Source organism: Pogonomyrmex barbatus, unplaced genomic scaffold (assembly GCF_055798465.1).
Source record: "Pogonomyrmex barbatus isolate J1 unplaced genomic scaffold, ASM5579846v1 scaffold2, whole genome shotgun sequence".
Classification (NCBI taxonomy): Eukaryota; Metazoa; Arthropoda; class Insecta; order Hymenoptera; family Formicidae; genus Pogonomyrmex; species Pogonomyrmex barbatus.
The window spans coordinates 10,027,425-10,054,167 of NW_028297116.1; the positions used below are offsets into that span (position 1 = coordinate 10,027,425).

The 26,743-nt window shown below is 23.6% G+C and overlaps 4 protein-coding genes across 8 annotated transcripts; all 4 read right to left on the reverse strand.

Moving 5' to 3' along the window:
* Nucleotides 1-826: 826 nt before the first annotated feature.
* On the reverse strand, nt 827-7,901 carry LOC148936647 (uncharacterized). The gene is made up of 12 exons (XM_089076619.1): nt 6,992-7,901; nt 6,552-6,817; nt 6,017-6,166; nt 5,575-5,827; nt 4,623-4,691; nt 4,447-4,536; nt 2,417-2,688; nt 1,933-2,088; nt 1,537-1,786; nt 1,351-1,419; nt 1,199-1,288; nt 827-1,004 (listed from the first exon to the last, which is right to left on the reverse strand). Exons 1-12 carry the CDS (start codon nt 7,259-7,261, stop codon nt 951-953), a joined length of 1,989 nt encoding a protein of 662 aa, XP_088932745.1. The 5' UTR covers nt 7,262-7,901; the 3' UTR covers nt 827-950.
* Nucleotides 7,902-7,910: 9 nt separating this feature from the next.
* On the reverse strand, nt 7,911-9,990 carry LOC105423191 (uncharacterized). Its single transcript, XM_011632860.3, has 5 exons — nt 9,827-9,990; nt 8,739-9,000; nt 8,319-8,387; nt 8,152-8,241; nt 7,911-8,046 (listed from the first exon to the last, which is right to left on the reverse strand). The coding sequence occupies exons 1-5, from the start codon at nt 9,841-9,843 to the stop codon at nt 7,930-7,932; spliced, it is 555 nt and encodes a 184-aa protein (XP_011631162.2). The 5' UTR covers nt 9,844-9,990; the 3' UTR covers nt 7,911-7,929.
* Nucleotides 9,991-11,976: 1,986 nt separating this feature from the next.
* On the reverse strand, nt 11,977-16,611 carry LOC105422076 (putative gustatory receptor 28b). Its single transcript, XM_089076285.1, has 8 exons — nt 16,225-16,611; nt 15,641-15,946; nt 15,026-15,288; nt 14,644-14,820; nt 13,931-14,180; nt 13,427-13,495; nt 12,639-12,728; nt 11,977-12,230 (listed from the first exon to the last, which is right to left on the reverse strand). The coding sequence occupies exons 2-8, from the start codon at nt 15,923-15,925 to the stop codon at nt 12,171-12,173; spliced, it is 1,194 nt and encodes a 397-aa protein (XP_088932411.1). The 5' UTR covers nt 15,926-15,946; nt 16,225-16,611; the 3' UTR covers nt 11,977-12,170.
* Nucleotides 16,612-17,437: 826 nt separating this feature from the next.
* Nucleotides 17,438-25,957, reverse strand: LOC105434353 (glycerol kinase 5). 5 transcript variants are annotated; one of them, XM_089076280.1, is made up of 13 exons: nt 25,817-25,957; nt 25,489-25,691; nt 22,708-22,801; nt 21,548-21,647; nt 21,291-21,450; nt 20,995-21,109; nt 20,571-20,764; nt 20,221-20,347; nt 20,030-20,134; nt 19,670-19,764; nt 19,116-19,279; nt 18,691-18,824; nt 17,438-18,168 (listed from the first exon to the last, which is right to left on the reverse strand). In XM_089076280.1, exons 2-13 carry the CDS (start codon nt 25,582-25,584, stop codon nt 18,026-18,028), a joined length of 1,527 nt encoding a protein of 508 aa, XP_088932406.1. In that variant the 5' UTR covers nt 25,585-25,691; nt 25,817-25,957; the 3' UTR covers nt 17,438-18,025. The 5 variants fall into 5 exon arrangements, with proteins under 5 accessions (XP_088932406.1, XP_088932409.1, XP_088932407.1 ...); XM_089076283.1 differs by lacking the exon at nt 25,817-25,957 and adding an exon at nt 22,118-22,163 and having other exon boundaries at nt 25,489-25,536; XM_089076281.1 differs by having other exon boundaries at nt 20,995-21,079; nt 25,489-25,909.
* Between the last annotated feature and the right edge of the window lie 786 nt (nt 25,958-26,743).

Consider the following 26,743-nt stretch of genomic DNA (forward strand, 5'->3'; position numbering starts at 1 on the left):
TTATCTCATGATACATAACAAAATTAATAAATGAGTAATCAAGATAATTAGAATAATAATTTTATTTTTTAAATATTTAACATTATAATAATATAATAGCAACAAAGAGAAAAAAATATTTTAAAAATTTCTTAAAATATTAAAATTTATAAAATATTTATTTTTTACTCACTGTTTGTTTCTAAGAAATAGTGATATATTTTACTAATATAAAATATGAATCAAATTAAAGTGTGAAATTTAAAAAAGTTTTACAGCTTTTAAACTAATGAAGTACTGTGAATTTGCAATTATTTTATGGACATTATATAGGCAAAATATTTTTTCTAATCTACTTTTAGTGAAGAAAAACATATCTTGTATTATTCAAATTGTTTGTGATAAAACCTAATAAATTTTCTTATTTTAATAATGGTATAATGTCATAAAACGCGCATATTATATTTGCAAGATGCTAATAAGACATAAGATCAAATTTTAAAATGATTACTAATTTATTATTATTATTATTATAAAAAATTCTTATATAAACTATAATAAAGTATATATAAATTAATAATAATTACATTATTTTTTATTTATCATTGATGCAAAAAATGAGATATTACTCTCTTTTAGTTTATCTTTTTGATTATTAATATTCTAATATTCTCTATTCTATTCTATAATAAAAATCTCTTTTAACTAAATATTTTCATAAAATATTTAAATAATGATTACAAATTAATAATATTATATAATTATATAATAATATTATATAATTATAAAAATATTTAATTTAAAAATATTTTCATGATTAATTTGTAATAATTAGTTAAAATAATATTTAGTTTCTATAATTATAAATAATAATTTTGATGTATTTTTGATGCATTTTTGAGATTTAATATGTACCTTTCGTTTAATATAAAAATATAAAGTTACGTGGTTATATTTTTCAGAGCAAATCTTTAAGTCGACGTTTGTATTATGATGATCAGGAACGTTATAATTGTTATGCAGAACTAAAACAAAATATATTAACTTTTAATTAATTGTTATTGTTTGAAAAAATATCATATTTAAATATGTTATGAAATAAATTTGAAAGAAATAATATATTATAAAAGATTAATACATTGTATACAATATATTATAAAAGAATAGAAAGAATATAAAATATAATATAAAAGTAAAATGATTATAAAAATAGATGAACCTTTATAAGAAACTTATTGCCGAAGTAGAAAAGACCCATTCCAGAAAACTTCAACGGATGATGCATTAATTGCAAAGTAAATTGATGTATCTACAAAAACAATCATTTAATACAATATGTTTTATTTACTTCTTGTTGTTAGAATTTTGTACCTCTTTCCAAAAGTTAGCATATCGAAGAGTACTTGCTAATTCATTAATTATTTCTTCAATTTTAGTAGCCTAAAAATTAGAATTTATATTATTATTTATTCTTCTTTATATATATTATATAAATAAATAAATATATTATTATATATTATATTATTATGTATTAAAAATGTATCCTATAATTTTTACCTTGACACTGACATTTTCACAAATATAATTTATGATATAAAGTTTTCCTACAAATATAAAAGCCCAGGAAGCTATACGAAACCATACACATACTGGTATTTCTTTTCGATATTCACTCATTAGTATAGTATATAAATAGTAACACAATGCTGTTACAAATAACAGATAGGATGCCATTTCTAAAGCCATCTGCATTCCAAAAATCATATTCCATTCGCGTGCAATGCGACATAATTCTAGATGAAGATGCCTGTTAAAAAATTGATTGTTGTTAAAAAATTTATAAATAAAATAAAATAATAAAAAGTTACAAAAAATAATTATTATTTATTATTGATTATCTTTTAATTAATCCAGCACTGAAGTAACATTTTACGCTAATATGCATGTATTTACATTGAGCTCCACAACACCCGTTTATAATTGTCAGTATGTAAAATATATTGATGGACAACAGTAGGTTTCTTCCATGTATTCCTTAACCAATGTTCTTTCTTTATCAATAAATTTTGCATATGTTCATTTATTTTATCAAATCTATTACCGATATACCTATTTTAAAGGATATTTTATATAAAATTTGTAGTATTTATGCTAAAATTATTAAATATTAATTTTAATAGATAAATTTTTTAAATATATAATCAATATAATTATTTTATTTATAAAATTACAATATATGTTAGAAAATATAAAATATGTATTGTACTTTATTTTTGTATTTTTACAATTTTTGAATACTACAAATATGTCAGATATTTTTATTCTTGTTATTATGTTTTAATAGTTTTTCAAAAATTAAGTATAATATTTTTAAAAACAGAAAATAGTAATTGCACGTTAATTTAACAAATAGCACAGATATAACTATAATACAAACCATAAGAAAATAATAAATATTGAATCTACAAGTACATTAAGATGGAAACAATAATTATATATATGAGCTATAATAAATTTCCAAGAAGTAAATTTATGTATTAATATTTGCCATGACATAGTATCATTAAAATTCAAAGCAAGGCTGCATACAATCCATCCAATTACTATTCGTTTTAACCATAAATGTATTTTTTTATATATTTTCGGAGTGCCTAATTCTTTCAAAGTGTCATCCACAGCAGCAAGTTTTTTCATACATATTTGAAATTTCTAAAACAATAAAATACTATAAATTAATACAATAAATATTATAAATTAATTAAAAAATATTGTTTAATAAAACTATTTTAATGTTAAAAATATGACAGTATAAATATCGTAAATATACATATAATTACTTTAACATAATATAATTAATTATTATAAATTTAAATATAAAGATATAAAAATTGTAAAATCAATAAATATATTAATTATATTATAATATAATACGTATAATATAATACGTATAATATAATACAATATTATACCTTGTTATAATAAACATTAAGAATTGTGGCTGTAATTGTAGAAATATTGTTGATTCCCAAAACGACTAATGAAATAGTATGGGGGAATAAAGCTACAAGCGTAAGAGAGTTTACCATATAATAAAAAAGATAGATATAAACAAACCATACTGTCAAAGAATATAAAATGCTTAAATATACAACCCATTTTATTCGGAATTTTGATTTATTTATGGGATAGACGCATAAACCGATAATAAAGCACATAACAAAAAGAGGTCGAAAGGCTTGTTGGATTGTAGTAGTCATGATCATCACCACAGCGAATTAAACACTGAGTATTAAACTTTGTGGAGCAAATATCATAATTACGTTATTACATAATAATGATGTTTTTTTCGTAATTGCCATATACACTTATGTAATTACTAACAAATCGATCAAGTTTGAAGAACAAAAGAATGACTCATCGTTTTATTTTATATGTTACGAAATTATTGAAATGTTAATTAATTAATTTCTTGTATATTTCTTTAATACTAATGATAATACTGACTATTATTCTTATTAATGTTTGTTTTATATAATGTCTTTTTTATTTTTTTTTACTATAAATTGTATGTATATAAAACAGAACTGTATTAAATAATATTAAAATAAAAAATTATTATATTAAAATTATTAATTTTAATAAAATATTAAATCAAAAATAGCATTTGTTTCTTTAATACCAATATATATATATATATATATATATATATATATAGTAATTTAATATATAAAAATATAATTATAAAAAAGAGAGGATGTGAGAGAGAGGAGGGGACAAAGAGAGAGAGAAGGAAAAATATGTATTTTTGACACATAAATTATTGTTATTCAAAAATAAAATATGATTGTACAACTTATTGTGTAACAAATTATTAAAAATTTCTTAATTAACAAAATTATTGCAAATATTTTGTATTTTTTTCTTTTGCCGTTGAATTTAAAAATACTTAAATAATACGGCTATATTAATATGTCTATTTATCCGAATATCCTGTAAAAGAAAATGTAGATAATAAAGTGAGTAATTAATTTATTAATAATAACATAGTATATGAAGTAATATATACATTTTTATCAGTAACAAATACGTATCAATATCTAGATTATTATCATTGTATTTTATATAATATTGTAATAGTTAACAGAACTTAGTTGTTTAATTTATCTTAAAATCCATTATATACTTTTGGTATAGTTGACATCTGCATTATAATGACAATAAACGTTGTAACTGTCATAACAAACTAGAAGAAATTATATAAATTAACTTTCTACTAAAGACATTAATAAAAAAGAAGACATTTTAAATTAGTATTTTTATATATTAAATAACATTTTTGTTACATAATAATACAAAATAATAGAAATATACTATACATAAAATTTTTTTATCAAAGTTTATATTTGATAATTTATAGCATAATATAAAAATAAAAAATAAAAATAAAACAAATAAATAAAAACTCACTTTTCGTAGAAAGCTATTTCCAAGATAAAAGAGACCTAATCCTGTGAATCTTAATGGATGATGTATTATTTGTAATATAAACTGATTAATCTGCATACACAAAAGTGTTATTAAAGTGTTATCAACATTTGAAAAATTTATTTGAATTATCTTTTTTGTTAAAAATTGTTTTTTACCTCCTCGCGGGTGTCAATATATTGATGGAGATCAGTTAAGCGATGAACTATTTTTTCTATTTTATTAGACTAAAATAAATTATTCATTATTAATAAATACATATATTTATGGAGGAAAGTCGCCGATAGTGACATAGATCTTTTAAAAGAGACGCTCTCTTATTTTTCGGAAATTAAAGATTATATATTGTCCTTTATTAGTAATAATAAAATTAATAATAAAAACATGATCTGAAAACTGATAATTCATATACTTTTTTCGAAATCAGTTAAAAACATATTATTCACTTGCGAAAATAAAATTCTTATGGTTTTCTTTGTAAATTGCGTTTAAATAATAATAAATACATTATTGATGGCATTAAGTCCTTTTACTTGTTTGTAGTTTCAATAGGATCTAATGTCATTAATAATGTATTTATTATATTTTATTTATATTTTTTTCTTCTTTATTTTTTTTCGAATTTAAATAATATAAAATCGAGATATAAATCGGCACCTAACTGTCGATAAGACAGACTATAAAATATACAATATTATAGATAGATACTATAAAATGTGATAAATTAATGTAATGTAACTTTTACAGTTATTTGTATCTTGTGTCGAAATAGCAAAAAGAAAAATATAGTTTATTAATTTACTTTATTATTAATTTCTTCAATACGGGGGGAGAGTTACTGAATTCTGATATTATTGCTTATTATATCACTTTTGAAGTTCAATTTTTCAGCTTATTTTTGGTTATTTTATAAAAAATTAATTATTACAAAATACAAAACAATATTATAAAAATGCTACATCATCTGATAGAAGAGATATTTTCTAGTTTGTATTTATATTTCTAAAATTTCATATATTGCTTTTGTTTTAAGAAATATAATCTAAAAATGAAATGATATAATGACTGATCGACGACTTTTCTCTATATATTGAATACATATACATTTACCTTAGTACTGACAGTTTCACAAATATAATTTAGAAAAAAGATTTTGACTATGTGTAAGAACAGCCAATAATAGAGACTTAACCAATTGAACATAAAACCGATTATAAAGCGACCTTCCGTTTTTATATGTATAAAAATGTAATTGCACAGCCTTATCAATAGTATTATATAAGCTCCCATTTCCATAGTTATTTGTATTCCAAACATTGCATTTAATTGACGAGCAATCTGACACAATTCTAAATGAAGATGCCTATTAAAAAATAATATTTATTAATGAGGATACAATAAAATGTATAAGTGAAAAAAAAAAATTATTTCAATAATGGAAAAATGAAATTTCTGCTAAAAAAATTCCTGAATGCATTAATTTTTTTTAATATTAGATTAGAGATTAAACCCAAATCTGTGATTTATTCAAGCATGCCATATTTCGATTTACATTAAAGTCCATAATATGTATTGATTGTCAGTACATATCATATTTTGATATACGATTGGTATAGCTTTTCTCCATTCATATTTCTGTTCTTCTTTTATTAACAGACACTTCAAATATTCGTTTACCTTGTCAAATCTAGTGCCAATGTACCTGTATTGAATAATAATTTTACAATTTTATAAACTATAAAAAATAAATTAAATTAATAAATAATAAATAACTAGAGATATATATATATGTAATTACTAAAGCATACATAATCACAAGGTTTAAATTTACTATAATTTGCTTTATTTTTAAAAATATTCTATAATATGTTTTAATAGTATAAAATATATTTTATAATATTTTTGTCATTTTTTTTTCTTTCTTTCTCTCTTCTTTCCTTTTTTTTTATTTTTTTCAATTAATTCTAAAAAAGAATTTGTTAAGTAATGATTGTTACTGTTTTGCAAGATATAAATGAAGAACATTAAATAATTTAATAAATATATAAAATTATATAATATATGCAAACATTCTAAGTAATACAAACCACAGACAAATTACAAATAACAAATCCACAAACATGTTGACGTGATAATAATGATTTGCGATACAGGGTATCAGCAAATATCGGTGATCCTTTTTTGCATAAAACCACCATATCATATCAAATATATTTCCCAAATTACAACATATTAACCATCCAATTAACAATCCTTTTGCATATATATGTAACTTGCGATATATTTTTGGAATGCCTAATTCTTCTAACGTATTATCCACAGCAAAAAGTCTTTTTATGAACATTCGAAATTTCTAAACACATCATTAAGCAATAATTATATTTAAATACAATTTATATATATTTATTTTTTATAATATAAAATATAACGTGAAAGTTACTTAAAATATAATTTTTTTTATTTGAGATATTATATTTTGATCATTTATTGTATTAAATTAATATTTATATAAATATTGATTATATACCTTATGTAGATATATATTTACGATAAGAGATGTGATACTAGTAAGAATTCCAATTTGCATGTCAAGTATAGCATAGTATGACTTAAACCATGCTTCTACTTTAAGTGTTGTTACGATATAGTAAACAAGACAACAATAAATGATCCATACTGTCAGATTGTATAAAACATTTAAATAAGGTTTTTTTGAGAAACAGTTTCCTAAACCAAGCACGGAAGAAGTAAGAATTAGTGGACGTATAGCTTGTTCTATAGTAGTTGCCATAATCATCACTATTATTGCGCTTGCCGCAAACTAAGGTCTCAGTTTGAAACTCTGACATAAGTTATCCAGCCGTTGCGTAGTTTACTTATCAAGATAAGTGACAATTATGGGTTAGTACATTAGTATCATGTATTATTTAATTCTTTCATGAACATTTATAACGATACAATCAGTCGACATTGTTAGATATTATTAGTATCAATAATTGATATAAGACTTTTAGTTCCATTTCTATTAATTAAAATATTTAATATTTTTCCAGTTATATAATTTTAATATGTTTGGGTTTTGATTAAATTTAATATTAAAAAATATTAAAATTATATGAAATTATATGAAATTATATAAAATTATATAAAAATAAATGATGAATGAAAATATAAATATAATATAATAATCAATATTTATGAAGATGTATATATTTATAATTATTATAATAAAGATTAATACTTTAAATAAAAATTAATTTTTTTACAATATCAAATATTAAATAATTTTATACATTAAAGAAATTTTTAAAATACATATATATATAAAATCGGTTTATATTCTAAATTATTAAAATAAATTAATAAATAACAACTTACATAAACATCTATAAATAGATCTTTTAATGTAAATAAATAAATATGTTAATTATTTATTATAATTATAAATAATTATAATAAATGATTCTATAGATCTCTATCAAAACATGTTAAGTTTTCTCTATTAGATATTGATTTTTGAGACATAGGAGAAGTTTCCATTTGTATTATAAAAACAATAACAGTGAGAACCCAGATGGAGAACTGAAAGTATATATAAAATATAAATAATGTTTTTTAACAATTTATTTATTAAATTAAAATCTCATCTCTTATTAAACTTATATCTAACAGATATTCAAAACTAACCTTATAAATAAATTTATATCCAAAATGAAACATGCCCATTCCATTGAATTTCAACGGTCGAAGTGTTATTTGCAAAAGAAACTGGTAAATCTGTGTTACAATATAATTTTTATCTAAGATATGTGCTTAAAAATTATTTAAAAGAAATTAGAAACAATTTATTTTACCTCCTTACGGGTTTCAGTGAAACGTATAAGAATTGTTAATTTATGTATCAAGATTTTAGTTTTTTGCACCTAAAAAAGTAATTATATTATTTATAATATTAATATCTATAATAATTTTACATTACTTAATAATTAATGATAAACATTTACATATAAATAAGTTTATTGTTTTTATAGAAAAAGATTACATCATTTCTTAAAGTTGAAATTGGAGAGCTTTATCTTTGCAGTATATATTTTCTCTCGTACTATTATCTATTTTCAAATTTAAAATAATTTAATATATTATATTATTATTTAATAAAAAAAAATAAAAAATGAGAGAACAAAGAAAAAATAATAGAAATATTATGTGTATGTTATGTAACTTCTACTTTGTTACAATTCTCTCTGATTTTTTCTTACTGAAACTCGACTTACCTTGGCACTAACACTTTCGCAAATATGATTTACTGACATAAATTTTGTTAAGAAAATGGTGCCCCACATGTCATTGCTGAGTATAAGTTTCAGTTTAGCTGTATTGCTCCCATGTATTTGTTTTAGACATAATATCATATGATATTGAATGTAAAATGATGAGATCAAAATAATAAAATAGGTTATCATTTGCAAAGTTAATTGCATTCCGAATAAATCATTTATATCACGAGCTACTCGACACAATTCTGAATGCAGATGCCTGAAACAACATTATATTATTAAACAAATTTAATTATTACAAAACTATTATATATTTGTTAAATTATTATTTCTAAATAAAATATACATCTTACTTTCTATGCTACTTGAGTATGTATCTTATATTAAAATTGAAAATTCTGATTTAGAATCAATTAACAAACTGCTCCTTTTTTGATTATGATATCAAAAGTATATTTAAAAGAGATATAAAAAGATAATCAAGTTATAAATTGACATTAATTTATATTGATGTAATTAATTATAAAGATTGTTATATATAAATTAAACAACTTCTTGCAGATGATAAATTTTAATTTGATTATTAATGCAAAAATTTATAATAATTTAAAAAATTTATAAAAATTTATATAGATTTAAATAATCTGATTATATCTGATTATATTTATATAGATTTAAATGTCAAAACTAAATATTTTTTTAAACATAAAAATTTTATGTAAAAATTTAAATAATATTATAAATTTTTTAATTTAACATTTCTTTTTTTTAATTGTAAATTACTTTTGTAAATCGGATTTAACAAAAAATTGATTTTGTAATTAAAATTGAAATTAAAATTGACATTTAGCAGTTTCTTTATGTAAATCATTTATAAATTTATAAATATATAAATTTAATATATTTTTATAAAAAAATAAAATTGCTATTAAATTTTTAATTATTTGTGCGATTATTTATTATATATAACATTATAAACAATAATGTTTATACATTTAATTAACATAATAATTCTTTTTTTTATAAAAAATTTTTTTATAAAAATTGTTAATATTTTTATATTATTTTAGCATGAATTAATTTACATTATAGTCCATAACATGTGCTTGCGACTTTTTGCACTTCGAATGCAATGACGGCGAATGACAATAGATTTATTCCACTTGCATCTCAGTCCATATTCTTCGGTTTCTGATAGTTGTTCAATATAGCCATTTATTTTATCCAATCTGGTACCGATATATCTGTAATTATTATTTGAAATATATTTAAGACTGATGTGTGTTTTAAATACTTATTATATAATAAAGTAAAAAATAAGTAATTCATTAATTACTTTTTACTTTATTCAAAATTTAAATTTATATAAATAATAATTACAAATTTCTAAATTTGCATAATTAATCGGATAATATAATTCTATAATAGCAAATAATTAAACCTACATGTCCATAACTATAACATATATATATATATATATATATACATAAAATATAATTAATATAAAATAATTTAATTTCAAGATATAATACCATAATATAATGTAAATTAATATATTATAATATTTCAAATTTAAAAATTCAGGATTTATTTAAATTTCAATTAGTAAAATTTAATTAAATTTAAATAATAATCATTACTAAATTTTAATAATAATAATTTTAATAAAATAACAGTTTTTATAAAATATATTTTACAAACCTTATAACAAATGCAAATATTATATCTCCAATGGCATTAACGTAAAAAGGATATCCCATAACAAAAGAAATACTTATGGCTTTTGTGCTGTTGTGTTTTTCTATATTCCATATAGAATCAGTAATAAGTGATATGAGAACCACTATAAGATATATAATTAACAACCATATTATTGAGTTTTGCATTCTGTGATATTTTTTGGGTGTTCCGAGTTTTTCTAATGTATCATCCACAAGACTAAGTTTTTTTATACATATGTGGATTTTCTAAGAATATCAGCAAAAAAGCAAAATATAAATTATGAATGTTTATTAAAAAATGTATATATATGAAACATATACATGATATTTAATGATAAACCAAAGAATTTTTTATAAGAATATTATTAAAATCTTTTATATTGTCCAATGTAGAATAAATTATAAATAAATTTTATTATTTTTTCAAAAATCAATATTTAAAATTTTTTTAAAGGAATATAACTTCAGTAACACATTTTTTTGGCAAATCGTTAGCCAATGATTAACTATTATGATTAACTAATATTAATTGACAGTTAGTTAATAGTTTATTAACTAAAAATGATTGCTTAAGAAGAATTAATTATTTAATATTATAACACAATCTTAGATGATAAAGTGATACTGTGATATTATTTATTTAATTTTAAATATTAAAGTTATTAAAAACATAAAGAAAAATAACATAAAGAAAATATTAATAATATAAAGAAAAAATATACCTCGTGTTTGCGAATGGTAATAGTTACAGATATTACTGTCACAAAAAAATTTATATTTATCATGAAGAAGCTCAAATGACCATTGAATAAATGCCTTGGTGAAAAAATATTTACTATAAAATGAAATACACATGCATAAACACTCCACACAGTTAAAATATAAAATACACTCAGGCGAAATCTCCAATAATTAAGAGGATATTGAAAAATTCCGAAACCGAAGAAAAAAGCAACAAAAGAAAAAGGTTTTAAAGCTTTTTCTATAGTGTCAACCATGATCACTGTTACGACTTCGTATACCAAGTATTGAATCCTAAGTTGAAAGTCATGCAGCATGCAAAAGTCACATTTATCACAATAATGGGATAATAATTGATTAGATCAACTCATTATAATGTCGTTAAATCATTAAATAGTATAGATATACGTAGTTAAAGAAATCAATATTTATATGAAGTAATTAGTAATTTTTAAATTGTGTTAATATATACAAATACGTATGTATATTGTGTAACCATGTGTACCAGTTTACTTTCCAGCTTAGATTATATTCTTAAAAAATTTATTTTACAAATAACTTGTTTAAAACTTGTTTAAAAAATGTGAAATATGTAAAAAAAATGTGAATTATTTGCCAATTTGCTATATTCGCTATACTTACCTTTTAATCATTATAATTTGATTTTTTATTTAATTTTTCAGCATTGTAAAAATAAATTGTAGGAAAAACAAAATTTTACTAATCTAGTTTTTATAATGTTAAAAATTTTTTAATTAATTTAATACATATATACACTTTAATTTAAAAAATTTTAATTTGCTTTCAATTATTAAACAATTATAAAAATAATTTGAATAAAATCTTATTAAACTTCTTTGTAACCTCTTATTTTTTGGAATAGTAATTTTAATTTCACTTATTAAAATTGCATTGTTCGTTAAATATGTTTGAATATGTTTGAATTCTCATTTTTTTATGTGTCATGTTACAAGGGTGCGTTCATTTGTATAAGAATAACAACATACGTCGTGACCGTAGCAAAAAACTGAAAAAAATATATTATACATTGTTTCTCATTTTCATAATTCTTAAATCTCACAAATTATGTTAAATGTATATTAAATATAATTCTTATAAGATACTTTACATTTTATGTTTACATTTATATTTTTATATACAGGATGTTCCGGAGTATATGTAACACCGTGAGAAGGTAGACGGAAGCGAGATAAATAAGAATGTCTTATAGTATTTAATAATTCAAAAATTATTGCGAATATCGCAAAATGATATAAGACATTTTATTTATCTCGCTCTCATCTACCTTCTCACGAACGGTGTTACACATGCTACGGGATATCCTGTATAATTATATTATAAATATTGTTGCTGCAAAGTAAATAATATGGTCTTATTTAACTAACTAAATTAAATAAACAAGCAAATAACTTACTTTGCCAGTAAGAGAATTATCAATTGAAAAGAAACCAGCAGCGGTAAAGTTTAATGAATTAAGTACTATTTGTTGTGTAAATTGATGAATCTGTAAACATATTTATATTTTCAATGTATAGAATGGAAAACAATCACTTTTAAAAGATATATTCTTGAATAAATTCTGAAATAAATCTTTTAAAACTTTATTTGCAACTTAATTTTAAATTATAAAAAAAAATAATTTGCTTATTATAGACTGGATATGAAGCTGGCAAGAATGGTGCGACATATTGTGTCTCAGACACAAGTGTTTATTAACTAATCATTTTGTAAGTGCCTTCGATAGTGAGTTGTGCTTTTTGCCTATCTCTTATATTATATTCGTAAGCAAACAATTTCTTTTATAATTGAAAACCTAAGTTTCAAACAAAGTTTTAGAAAAAAAAAATTTCAAAATTCAATGAAGAATGTTTTTGAAAAATAAGTAGTTATTCTGAATCATTTTGTACATAAAAATACATAAGTATTGTATACATTATCTAAACATACGCGTACCCTCCCCCTCCACAACACACATGTATATAACAAACTACGCGCGCGCACGTGTGTGTGTGTGTGTGTGTGTGTGTGTGTGTGTGTGTGTGTGTGTGTAAAAAGTACATTGCATTTATAGCAAACTTGCAATCTTAAATAAATTATTTACTTATATATGAATATCATCAATTTTATATTATAGAGAAAAATTTGATTGATATACACACAATACACACAATACAATTATCAGTAATATCTGAAGAGACTTACTTCTTCTCTCATATCATCATCAATGGTAGATCCTTCAAAAGATTGTATAATTTCGCCAGTTTTATATGCCTAAAATAAATATTAATGTATATGATATGAATGTGATTATGAAAAAATCGCACAGTACAAATATACAAATATACAAATTGTACATCTGATTTATGCATCGAGGAGAATTAAAATTATCATACATATATATAAGCATTAAAAACATTGTGTGTGTGTGTGTGTGTGTGTGTGTGTGTGTGTGTGCGCGCGCGCGCGCGCGCGCGTGTGTGTATAACACACACACACACACACACACACACACACACACACACATACATACACACACAATTCATACTAAATACATTATGTAATATTTCTAATATATGTTTAATAAATGCTTAATTATATAAATTATATAAATAGCTTAAGTTTGAATTATGTTGTATCTAGATTGTATCTTTTGTATATTTTATTTTTATTATAAAAAAGTATTAATAAAAAATATAATTTTTATACCTCTTCGGATACGCTCGTGCAAAGCCAATTTACTAATATAATTTTGAGTGAATAAACAGTTCCAAAAACTACCATTGCAACAATCTTTTCATCGTTGACTATCGTGCGTAACTGGCCAAAAAATACACCATATAAGCAATAAGTAGTCGACGTTACTATTGTAAAATGTACTGCCAGTTCGAGCAGAAGTTGTATACAATAAGTATTATTAATTTCTTTTCCTATTCGTGTGATTTCCAAATGTAAATGTCTTTGACAAAAAAATATCAATTAATTAGCGAAGTAAGTCATACTGAAACTTTTTAAATATTTTATTATTTAAAGCGACAGAATTTGAAATGTATATGTATATGTGTGTGTGTGTGTGTGTGTGTGTGTGTGTGTGTGTGTGTGTGTGTGTGTGTGTGTGTGTGTGTGTCCAGTAAACCAGAAATGTAACTACTATATAATATAGATATAAATGTACATATTTTTACATCTATGTTATATAGCAATTACATTCATGGTTTGCTAGATGTGTATTTTATATATACATTTATTATATATATATATATATATATATATATATATATATAATAATAAAATTGATTTAATAGATATCATAAAAAATACGATATAAAGAAAAATATCATATATTAATTTTTATTCCAAGATTTTTTATTATTTAGTAATTATAACGTATAATTGCTTTGTAATAGAATTATTGATTTTACCTTAATGTTTGCATAAGATGTATTATCTTATCTTTGTGATTTTTATAGTGTGCCCTAACAATTGCAATAGACGTGTTCTCATGCTGATTATGAATCTTGAAGACATTTGATTCGCTTGCACGAAGTACAACATTGTTGAGTAGAATATTTGTGTTTTTAAATTTTAGTTTAATACACCTATCGCATTGCAATTTTAATCAGTATTCAAGTACGTAAATAAAAGTGCATTGTTCAATTAATTGTCTATTACAAATAATTTAAAGAGACGTATTATTATAATCGAAAAATATCTTAAAAATTAAAAATACAACTCTAATTTTTTTAACAAACTTCTTACAAAAATTGAATATTATTTCTTTGAAAAATATGTTATAATACTTGCCTGATAAATGAAGCGAATGTGATATCCACTACAGAATTTATCACAATCGGAAAAAAGAAACATATATCGCTATAAATAGCAAACCAATATCCTTCGGTATACGTCCACAACATATGCATGATGCTTAATATTACCATGATTGTTAACCAAAAACCTATAATCCAGTTAACATTGCGAGAAGTCTTCTCGTACTCTCTTTTTATGCCCAATGCTTCTAAAGTACTGTCTGCTAAACTATTCTTCTTAATTATGTTATTCATATTCTTGAAGTATTAAAATTAATTAGATTAGTATATTTATTTAAAAATAATCATTTGAAGCGACAGGATATCTGATATTATTATTTATTAGTAACAAACATTGCTTACAAATTTGTTTAAAAATTTTATTTAAAAATATATTTATAAAAAGAATGTAAATTTATATTTAATTTAAATATATTGATCAAATATATTAATCAAAATTAACTAAATATTAATTGTATACAATATGTTATCATATGTAATTAATATTTCTGCAATACATTAATATGACTCTTTTTATAACTTTTATTTACTATTTTTAATGATTTCATATTAAATATATTATATTATATTATATAATGATTAAGCATACCTCTGATTTTAGCCAGAATAATATTACGGCAAAAATAGCAACTAAAACATTCACTCCCAAAACAGCGCAAAATATAAAATATTCATAATCGCGCATATTCTGGAATAAATCTAATTCTGCATAAAACATATAGAAATATCCGGAAAACATTGAGATGACGTAGAGAATACTTAGAAAATATCGTGGATGATTCGTGGGTATTTCAAATATTCCCATGCAAAATAAACAATTGAGCCATATAATGGACCTTAGTGCTCGTTTCAAGCTCCTTATTTCCGACGTCATTTTAAACTATTCACTGTAAATCTAAGATTAATTCATATAAATAGTAACAAGTAGGTATTTCTAGTAATAATATTGTTAAATAATGAACTAATTGACTAATGAATAATTGACTTTATAAATAAGTCGTTACTACGTTATAGCTTTTAGATTTTATAATTTAGCATTTAATTTGTTCATTAAAGTAATAAATTAAATAAACAATAAGTTTCAAGTAACTTTTGAAATGAATATGAAAAACTATTTTTTAATTGCAAGTATGATCGAGTTGTCGTAAAGCACAGAAAAAAAGCGTGTTGCACCTGTTTGATCTCTGTAAAGACTAAATTTGACTTGGATGGGATATTGTGTGTCCTGCGTGTTATCGTTAATGAATTCTACAGTTGGCGAGTAACTATCAGCTGATAGGCAATCTCGCGTGTTGGCATGATACATTGGGACAAGCCTGCGTAGGTCATGCAATTTCACTTATTACATGTGTTTCACACCAGCACTATACATCGTTCAACACTTTCGATTACTCGGTTAGTTAGCCATAGCTTACCTGACCTTTTCTCCCTATTGAGAAACATAAAGATTTAACTACAAGCTCTCTCTCTCTCTCTCTCTCTCTCTCTCTCTCTCTCTCTCTCTCTCTCTCTCTCTCTCTATCTCTCTCTCTCTCTCTCTCTCTCTCTCTCTCTCTCATCTCTCTCTCTCCTCTCTCTCTCTCTCTCTCTCTCTCTCTCTCTCTCTCTCTCTCTCTCTCTCTCCTCTCTCTCTCTCTCTCTCTCTCCTCTCTCTCCTCTCTCTCTCTCCCTCCCTTCCCTCTCCCCCCCCCTCTCTCTCTCTCCCTCCCTCTCCCCCCCCCTCTCTCTCTCTCTCTCTCGACACTTTATTGTAATACTTTTTCTGATAAAATCTATGATTATACACTTTTTGACCTGGATTTTTAATTAAATAAAGTACTAAATATAGAACTTTAATATTACATTTTGAACTATATATATATTCGTAGAATCTTTATTGATTATTTACGTATATCGTACTAATATAAATTAAAAAAATAATAATGATGTGATATAAATTGATTACATGCAAACGAGTTGATTGTAATTTTTATGTTGTTATTAAGAAAATTTAATTGTAATTAGAACGCGCGCACGCACACACACACACACACACACACACACACACACACACACACACACACACACACACCACACACACACACACACACACACACACACACACACACACACACACACACACACACACACACACACACACACACACACACACACATATGACTATAATTTATATAAACATATATATAAAACTATATATTTCTATTTCAAATATTAAATTAAATGATAATAGGATTTCGAGTAAGAATTTTCAAAAATAAAAAATATAAATATTGTAAATTAAGAACTAAATTAGTGTGGTAAATAATATGCAATTCTTAATATCGATTTTTTAATGAATAAATACAATTTTTATAGTATTAGATACGGAAGTAAATACATGATAAAATTTCTATATTAATATCATAAATTTTATTTATTTAAAAACATGACATAAAGAATTACACACACTTACAATATAGGCTTCAATAGCTCTTAATTTGAATTATTTATATTTATATTTTAATTATTTATATTTTAAACGAGTAAGTACTATGTTAGTTCTACCAAGTTCTAAAGGAAATTGAAAACATAATTTCAGCTTAAACAGTATGGAAACTCTAATGGACTTACATTACGCGGATGAACATGATATGTTTGTATTTTATCATAGATATTATGATATGATCTGACGTTGGATCGTTAAGGCTTTCAAGGCTTTTTTCTTAATTGAAGGTTATGTTGAAATATTACGCAATTGTATAATATGATATGAATGATATAGCAAGAAAAATAATACTATTAATGGAATTTTTACATTCTCATAGAAAAATTGTTTTACACTTTTTTGCATAATTGTTTTAATCTTTAACATTAATCGACTGATCTACTTTATAGTATTTACTGATACAAATGTATATACATAATATTTTCTTATGTTATAAAACATTCCAAATATACATATAATCACAAAAATTATTTACTTAGAAAATTGTCGTCAATACCAATTTTTAAAGCGTTCCACTGCGCGTTTCCATTGATTTAATGCATATTGATAAGATAAATACGATTCTTCATTTGGTTTGAATATCTTCTCCATTTGATTAAGTTTTATTATTTCTTCTCTATCTTTCCATAGTCCTATAATATATTACAAATAATTATTTATTAAGCATAATTGCATATTTGATTGTATAATTTTCAATATTCAATAATTACACTTTAGCATAAAAAATGTTTAATAATAAAATATGTAATTTTGTCATATCCAATAATTTTTTGTATTATACAGGGTGTTCCGCAGCATATGTAACACCTGTGAGAAGGTAGATGGGAGCGAGATAAATGAAAATGTCTTATACCATTTTGCGATATTCGCAATAATTTTCGAGTTATTAAATATTAAAGTTGCACAAATAAGAGCGCGCGAGAAGAAAGCGCTCACCCGCCTGACTCGTTACCTTTTTACCAGCGGTGTTACACATGCTACGGGACACTCTGTATATCTTAAATATTAAACTAAACATGAATGATAAAAAAATATTATTTATCTATTTAATTATATACTTAAATGTATAAAAAAGATATAAAATTTTTAATACGTTGCCAAATTATGAAATATATAAAGTAAACTATAGTAATAATAAATAAAGAAGTTTGTACCACATTGTAAACCAGCCAAGAAAGCTACTCCTAAAATGGACATCTCGACAAATGCCGGACGTTCTACTTCCAATCCTGTCAAATCAGCTAATGATTGCATCACGAAATCATTTTTGGAAACTCCACCATTGATTCTGAGAGACAACATATTAATACAAATTAAAATATTGTGTATATTAATAATAAATATAGTTATTACAGTGGAAATAATAGAAAATAGAAATTCCTTTCTCTCTCTCTCTCTCTCTCTCTCTCTCTCTCTCTCTCTCTCGATCGATCGATCGATCGATAACATAGCAAAATAAAACATTTTTTAGTTTTATATTGTTATAAATTTTATGATCATAATTAACTACGTAGGTAACTAAAAACATATAGATTTTTTATATCATTCTATTATATAATTTTTATAATGTAATTTTTACTTTATTTTGTAATATGTGAAAGAAGTTTCTTTGCATAAACATTCATGAAGTAATTGTAATCTGAAAACCAGACTTTCCAGTAAGGCTCGAACAATATGCTCTTTTTTTGTGGTAGGCTTCAATCCAAAGAAACCAGTTGCAGCTGTATAATCATTTATAGGCGCCTGAAACATAAATCAATACTATAGTTAGTACTATAGTTCAATAAGTACTATAGTTAGAGATATATTTTTATATGTATATATATTATCATTTTTTAATTTATTTGTAACTATTCATATACTTTGCAAAAATCTTTTTTTCTTTTTAATTTTATACAGTAAATAAGAATAAAAAAATATTCTGATAGATAGATATTGCTATTAAAAAATATAAAAAAAGATATACGATTTATTATATTTTTTATTATTGTGAATGAGAATAATAGGAATTATAAAAATAATTTTTGTACATTAATTGCAAATACTTACTATATTTTCTTGTAAATGATTTTTTTATATAAACCAATACCGAAAAATATAATAAAACATTTAATAAAATTTAATAAAACATACTTGCAGTCCACTGAATGCAGGGACAAAATATACTCCATCGGTATCTTTGACTGAGTTTGCCATATCAGACGTCTCTGAAACGTTGTTTACAATTCCTGTAACATTAATAAGATAAAATAATCAATATATAACAGAGTAATGTATACAGAATTTCATCTAGAATAATTCGATTTCTTTTTCTTCAAAAACTTACATGTATATTATTAATACGGAATAGACATACTTTATACATAAATTATATTATATTATATAATGATAGTATTGCAATAATTTAATCTGATCTGCAAATGAATTTATAAATTTGATACATAATAATATATAATATTATATTTTACAACAATATAAAAATAAATAAATTACCTATTGATTTAGCCCAATCAATGAGTATACCGGTGTCGCTTGAAGATCCTTCTACAACATATACTATTTCTTTCCCAATTCGCCATCCAACAATTGGATAAAGTCCTAAACAATTTCTTAATTTTATTCTTATGTGTCCTTTTAAATTAATAAATATATTATTTAAAATATATATAAGTTTGTAAAATTACCGGCAACAGATGCATGTGGCTCTTGTCCTGTGTTAACATTCATGAAAGTACCTGTCCCCATAGTAATCTTGAGATCGCCGGGCTTAAAGCATCCTGAACCAAATAAAGACGCTGCTTGATCGGCCATCTAATTTTATCGAGATATTATTAGAATTAGATATTAAAGAAACTCATCTCTGACATTAACATTGCAGTTTCATATATAATTGATTATTAATTTTTTTGATTGATATGATTGATTATTAATTTAAACCAAGATTTGTATTGTGTGTGTATTTATAATAAAATTATTACATACATAATATTACAATATTATATATTACAAAAATATATTATATTGGGTTACTTACTGAACAACAAATTGGAATTTCAGCTCCAAATATATCTTTGGGTATAACGCCGAAATTACCAGCTGTATCTACTACTTCCGGAAAAATATTACGTGGCAGTTTTAAAATATTTAACGCCCAATCAGCCCATTCCATTGTAAATGGATCAAATATACCAGTTGCCGAAGCACATGAAACATCCATTATGTGCTTTCCTATAATAAATAAATTATTAACTGATTATAATAAATTAGCAAGTCATAAAAAGCATTATTTTATTCCAAAAAAATATTACTAGTGAATAATTGTTATCTATGACATTCATAAAGTTTTATAAGAAATATAATTTATAATAATTTATAAAAATATTTCATAATTAGCACTGTGTGAAAACTTTAAAAACATTGAAATAAATCTAAAAGCGAAACATAAAATATAACTTCACCTGTCAGTTTATTTAAGAACCAACAATCCACACCTCCAAATGCCACCTCTCCATTAGATGCAGCTTCTCGAAGACCCGGAATATTCTGGAGAACCCATACTAATTTTAAGGTAACCTACAAACCAACTTGAATAAATAATATTAGACTTATTATTAATAATTATTAGAAAAAAGTTAATAAGTCCAAAATTTATTTAACTGTTAAAAATAATATAAAATTATCTAATCACGAAATATGTCGATCTATTTTTATCAATATAATAAAAAGAGAAAATCAACTGGTAAAGCATTTCAACCTGTAAATTCATAAATTTCAGTACACTGCCAGCCAGGAATCGTTTGTTTCTTGTAAATGTATACAAAATGCGTGAGCCCATTCTTAATCCTTTCATTGTTAGTGATTGGTTCCACTCTTTGACCAAAGCAGTTGCTCGTTGGTCTTTCCATGTTATAAATCTGAAATAATAATTGTAAAATCCTAAAATCGTAAAATTTCCAAAATGTCTTCATCGAAATAATTATTGTCAGTATTTTTTGTGATAATAATTCTTACCTGTGATAGTATTTCCCAGTTTTTATATTCCAGGTAATAAAACTGCTGCGTTGTGATGAAATTCCAATGCAGACAATATTCTTCGGATCGATTTTATTATCTGCAATCATAAATAAAACAAATTGATTTAATCATTGCTACGAATAATAGATAAGATACAATATAAAACAAACATAAATTAAACATATAAAATCAGCATGTGCAGCGGGATCTAAAGTTAAGAATATCTATATATCTTTTATCTATTTTTAACTTTTTTTTTACTAACAGAGATACTAACAGAGATGGTGAACCAAAGATGACTTCGATCAATATTTGAAATAGAAGTTATCTGTAAAAGCCTGTATGTGCTTTTATTTGAGGAAAAAACAGAAACATTCTGTCATGAAAGTTTATGAAATTAATCTGATATAAAAGGAAATGTCAAAAAGAATTTTGTTTAATTAAATAAAATACTTTGATAAAATCTGTAAATATAGATTGCACTAGACTGGCGAAACAATATATAAATAATAAGCATTAATGACATTGATGCGGTAAATGCGCAAGCAGAATGATATGATTTCTTACTTTCGATGCGTCCTATTGGCGTCATCTCGGTTTACAGTGGACATTTCTAGAACAGACCGAAATACAGAAATAAGGTTTGCCACACATTCGATGAGTAGTTAAAGATTCAACTTAAGCCGATACCCATCATATTCGATGCCGTTAAAATTTATCAATTAATCAATAGTCTTATTTATAAATTACTGTTAAAATTATAAAATATTAAATATGAAGCTTTTTGTAAGCTTGCGATTTATGTATAAATAGTGGAGATTTAGGATCAGTCGTGGCTCAAATTGAACCTTTATGTGTCTACTGAAAATGCGTGAAACCAAACTTTTCTGTGTTCATCCATTCTAGATTATGGATTGTGGAGTTTGATAAAACCTATGTACACCATAAGCAATTTATAGATTCTGATATATCCTTTTTCTCTCATTATGTTACTCCTTATCGGAAAAATAAACTATATCAGATGCTGCAAGATGGATATGTGTTGATGCAATGTGTTTAAAAATCACATATAAATTTTGTCTATCACTATTCTAGATATGATAAAAAAGAAATTTTTTAAATACGCTATAATTAGAAAGATAATGTTAATAACTTACGGTCCAATGTATCCTTGATTACTTTTACTATGATCCGCCATAGGTGATCAGGATCTATTTCCACAAAACCAACTTCTGGATAAAGTAAGTCTATCTAAATTAGAAAAAAATATATCATTTTAAAATAAAATATTATCATTTTAAATCTTATCTTATCTTATAATTGTGTTTTGTAATTCTGTTATAATGAGCAACATATATAGAATTTTCGCAACACATATAGATAGAAGTAACTTTGGCCTTACAATTGAACATTTTTTTTTATCTATTCTTTATGGATAAAAACTAAAATGTAAAATATGTGCTATATAAATTGCCAAAATTCTTCTAATTGTTAATTTTTTAATTATAAACATTATAAATCTACAAAATAATGAAACGTTTCATAAAAACTTTAAGAAAAAAGAAAATGTAGACTTTGGTTGTGTTCAGAAAATACTTCAAAAATATTATATATATTATTTTTATATATCTGTTATCATATACATCATTTCTGTAACTAAATAAATTACAAGAAATATGTTATTGCAATGCATGCATGTACAAATATAAGAAACAAATTTATTATTTACTAATATTAATTATTTATTAATATGAAATAACAAATGCAGGATAACAACAACGTATCGAATATTTATGCAAATGATTTCAATGAAAATATTTTATTTTTCTTTTGCTTTTATAAATATTCAATTAACAATTAACAATGATAGTATTGAATATAAAACTCTACATTAATTAACGTAATATCATTAAATTAATAAATTCTGTTGAAATATTTTATTAGAATAATTATTTTCATAGCTTTTATAATAGAATATAGAAATATATTATATGAAAATTTTCAAGATAAAGAAACAAGGAATAGAATATTTTGAATATACTACACATTGTATTTGATATTTTGAATTCTCCACTAATTTAGAAGAAAAATGATCAATTAGCCGATGTAATTTGCATTATTAAAAGCCAATAACTAAAAGCTAATTAAGTTATTAGCTTAAAAGCTAATAACTTTTAATAACCTTTTAATAAATCTGTTTTCTAGAGATTGAATAAGTTTTCTTTAAATAATTATTTCAAATGACTAATTAACGTAAAATAGATATTTAATCACATTACATACATTAAATAATTATCATTTTTACAACGAGTTGTACAATGTAAAATAAATGAAAGTAAATATTACACTTAAAAACTTGTCTATTAGTCTGCTGAGATTATTTAATATCTTTATGAGTACAGAATGCTGTAAGCTAATTTTTTTTTATTTTTTAATAATTTATTTACAAATATACTATAATACTATTAAAATATTTCTGATTACGGATTCTACAAAAAGAAGTTTAGTGTATGTGAGTAGAAAGTATTATTGTATTGCCAGTGACATCGACCTTCGTATTGTCGTCTTAAATCGATCTTTAGCATACAAGTAAGTATAGTCTATCATAAAATGTCCTAATAACAGTTACAGTTGAGTTTATTAATCTAAGAAACACGGAACAGTAAAAAAAAGTTTTCAGTACTTCGGTGAAAAATAAGGAAGAAGCTCTTTATCTAGTCATGAATTTAATAATAAAGAAATTTAAAATTTTAAAAAATGTAACCAAAACTTATAACACAATTAACAATTATCAATATAAATTATAACCAATACAAGCAAAAAATAATATATTTTTGATTGAAATTGGCTCCTTAACTATAGCGCTCTGGTGCAGAGCACTCACTGCATCTTTCATTTGTACGGCCCTACTGTGGAACTAACTGTATAAGTGGAACTGAATATTATTACAATCATTTTTGGCCTTGAAAAAGTTGATAACCGGATCTTTAATTCATCTCTTTCTACTTTATTTTGTATTTGAAATTCAAATAATATTTTTTTTGCTTTGAAAGAAACTGTAATCATCAGTTTACATCAAAGATACAAAAAAGATATATTTTTTTCTTATCAATATAGATATCTTTCATATATGATGCAAAACGTCGTTATTACATTTCATGATAAGTCACACAGATATGAATAATTCAGTAGTCTGAACTATCCCAAATTTCAAAGACATATTCTTTCTTATATTTTTGACAAAAAATGGATTTCGTTATTTATCATTTAACATTTACAAAGTTTTTTGCAAACTGTTTGTATTATCATAATTCGTATTATCATAATTTTTAAAAAATTAAAGAAAAAGTGTCGCATACAATTTTTTATAGATTTCATTATGTACTTATTCAACAGTATGTATATATATATATATATATATATATATATATATATATGTGTGTGTATAGAAATTGCACGTGTCAAGGATTAACAGTAAAAACAAATTTATTATTACTTATTGCAATTTGCAATTATTATTTTGCGTATTAAATGTAAAGATAGATCGTTGATTTAATATTAATTCTAATTTATGAATTTTATTATTAGAATCAAGCAAAGAATTATAGTAATATATTTTTCTCTAATTCCCATTTGTATAACGTAGTATTTTACAAAGTACATCGCAGAATAATTGTAATTAATAATAGAGAAAGAAAAAAAATAATTGAGTAATTACAAAATATGACATTGAATTTAAAAATTTTTTTCTTATTTTTTTTATTTTTCTCTCTCTTATAAAGTTAAAAACATAAATATATTATTATATTTAGATTTTTATAGTCAGCAATTTTTACTAAGAAATTTTCTATGTACAAATTCACGTAATTTGTAATTTGTCATCTGTTCTTAGATATTGAACATAAAAATTTTGTTATAAAGAATTAAGCGTAACAAACCTTTTCAGCCGAAGAAGCTATTGTGATTGCCTTATCATTCAAGATGTGGAAACGTACCGTAGTGGTACCAACATCGAGTGCCGCAACATATCTCATGGTATTCCTTCGTTCTTTTCCAACAGATTCGAAAATTCCACGTTGATTTATAGATGCCCTCACACTTGACTTGTTTATCTTGAAGTGTTGGATCGCGGTACCTAGCACTGAGTGATATCGATTAATGTACGCTTTGTAGTTTTTACCTCGAGTCACATCGAGTAAACATCAAAGAGAATGAGAATGCGATAAAAAAAGAATTAATGATTTGACTAAGAATCGATTTGAATACGTTAAACACGTTCACTTATCGTGCCTCGACTGTGTTTTCGCGTATAGTCTGATACGAAGTTTTATCGTGACTACATGCGACGTCATATAATGAAGCGATGAATCCCCAACTCATACTTGCCGGCAACATAGAGTGGGGCACATGACAGATTATCGAAGCGTGTGTGCTGCGTCTGTCGACTTTAGTTCTCTTCGATTATGGCTGAAACACACTCGTAAACTTACTAAGTTTATCCGTATTTGTAATGCTTTCCGCTACACAAATCTAATCGATAATCTGACTGTTAGAAGTCACAACTACTAAGGTCATAATATCTGTAATCGAGGTTCTTACTCAAAACATTTTGTAATTGAACATATTTGAAAATATGTCTTTTAACAACTTCGTTTTACAAAATTCTTATGATACGATGACATAAAGATAACGATTATGTATTAAATCATCAATCTAGAATTTGGAAAACATAATCATCACTTAGTTATAACTTATTAAGTTTTACATAATACAATCTTCTGTTGTTTTATAGTTCTATTAAATATCTTTAAATTTTACTTTAAAATCTTTCTTTTAAATCTAAGATTAATTTTTATTTTTTAGTAAATATTTAAAAAAAAGTTTGCTCTGATAAAAAAATCTTTAAATAAAAAAATCTCAAGGGAAATATGAGAACCTGTGACATTTTATATAAATGACAGTTATTACATTTCTACCCAGAAGTATAAGTATAACATCCATGTACAACCATTTTATGTTTAATTTACTATTTAATCACTCAGTCTTTAATTATCGCGTATCCGTCGCATGAGAGATACGAGATAGCATGTTATATCACTCACATACATACTACAATTGACATGATAACTTTATGTTGCTATTTGGCATTACGTGTGCACGACATCGAGATTTTACTTGTGATCATGTAATATT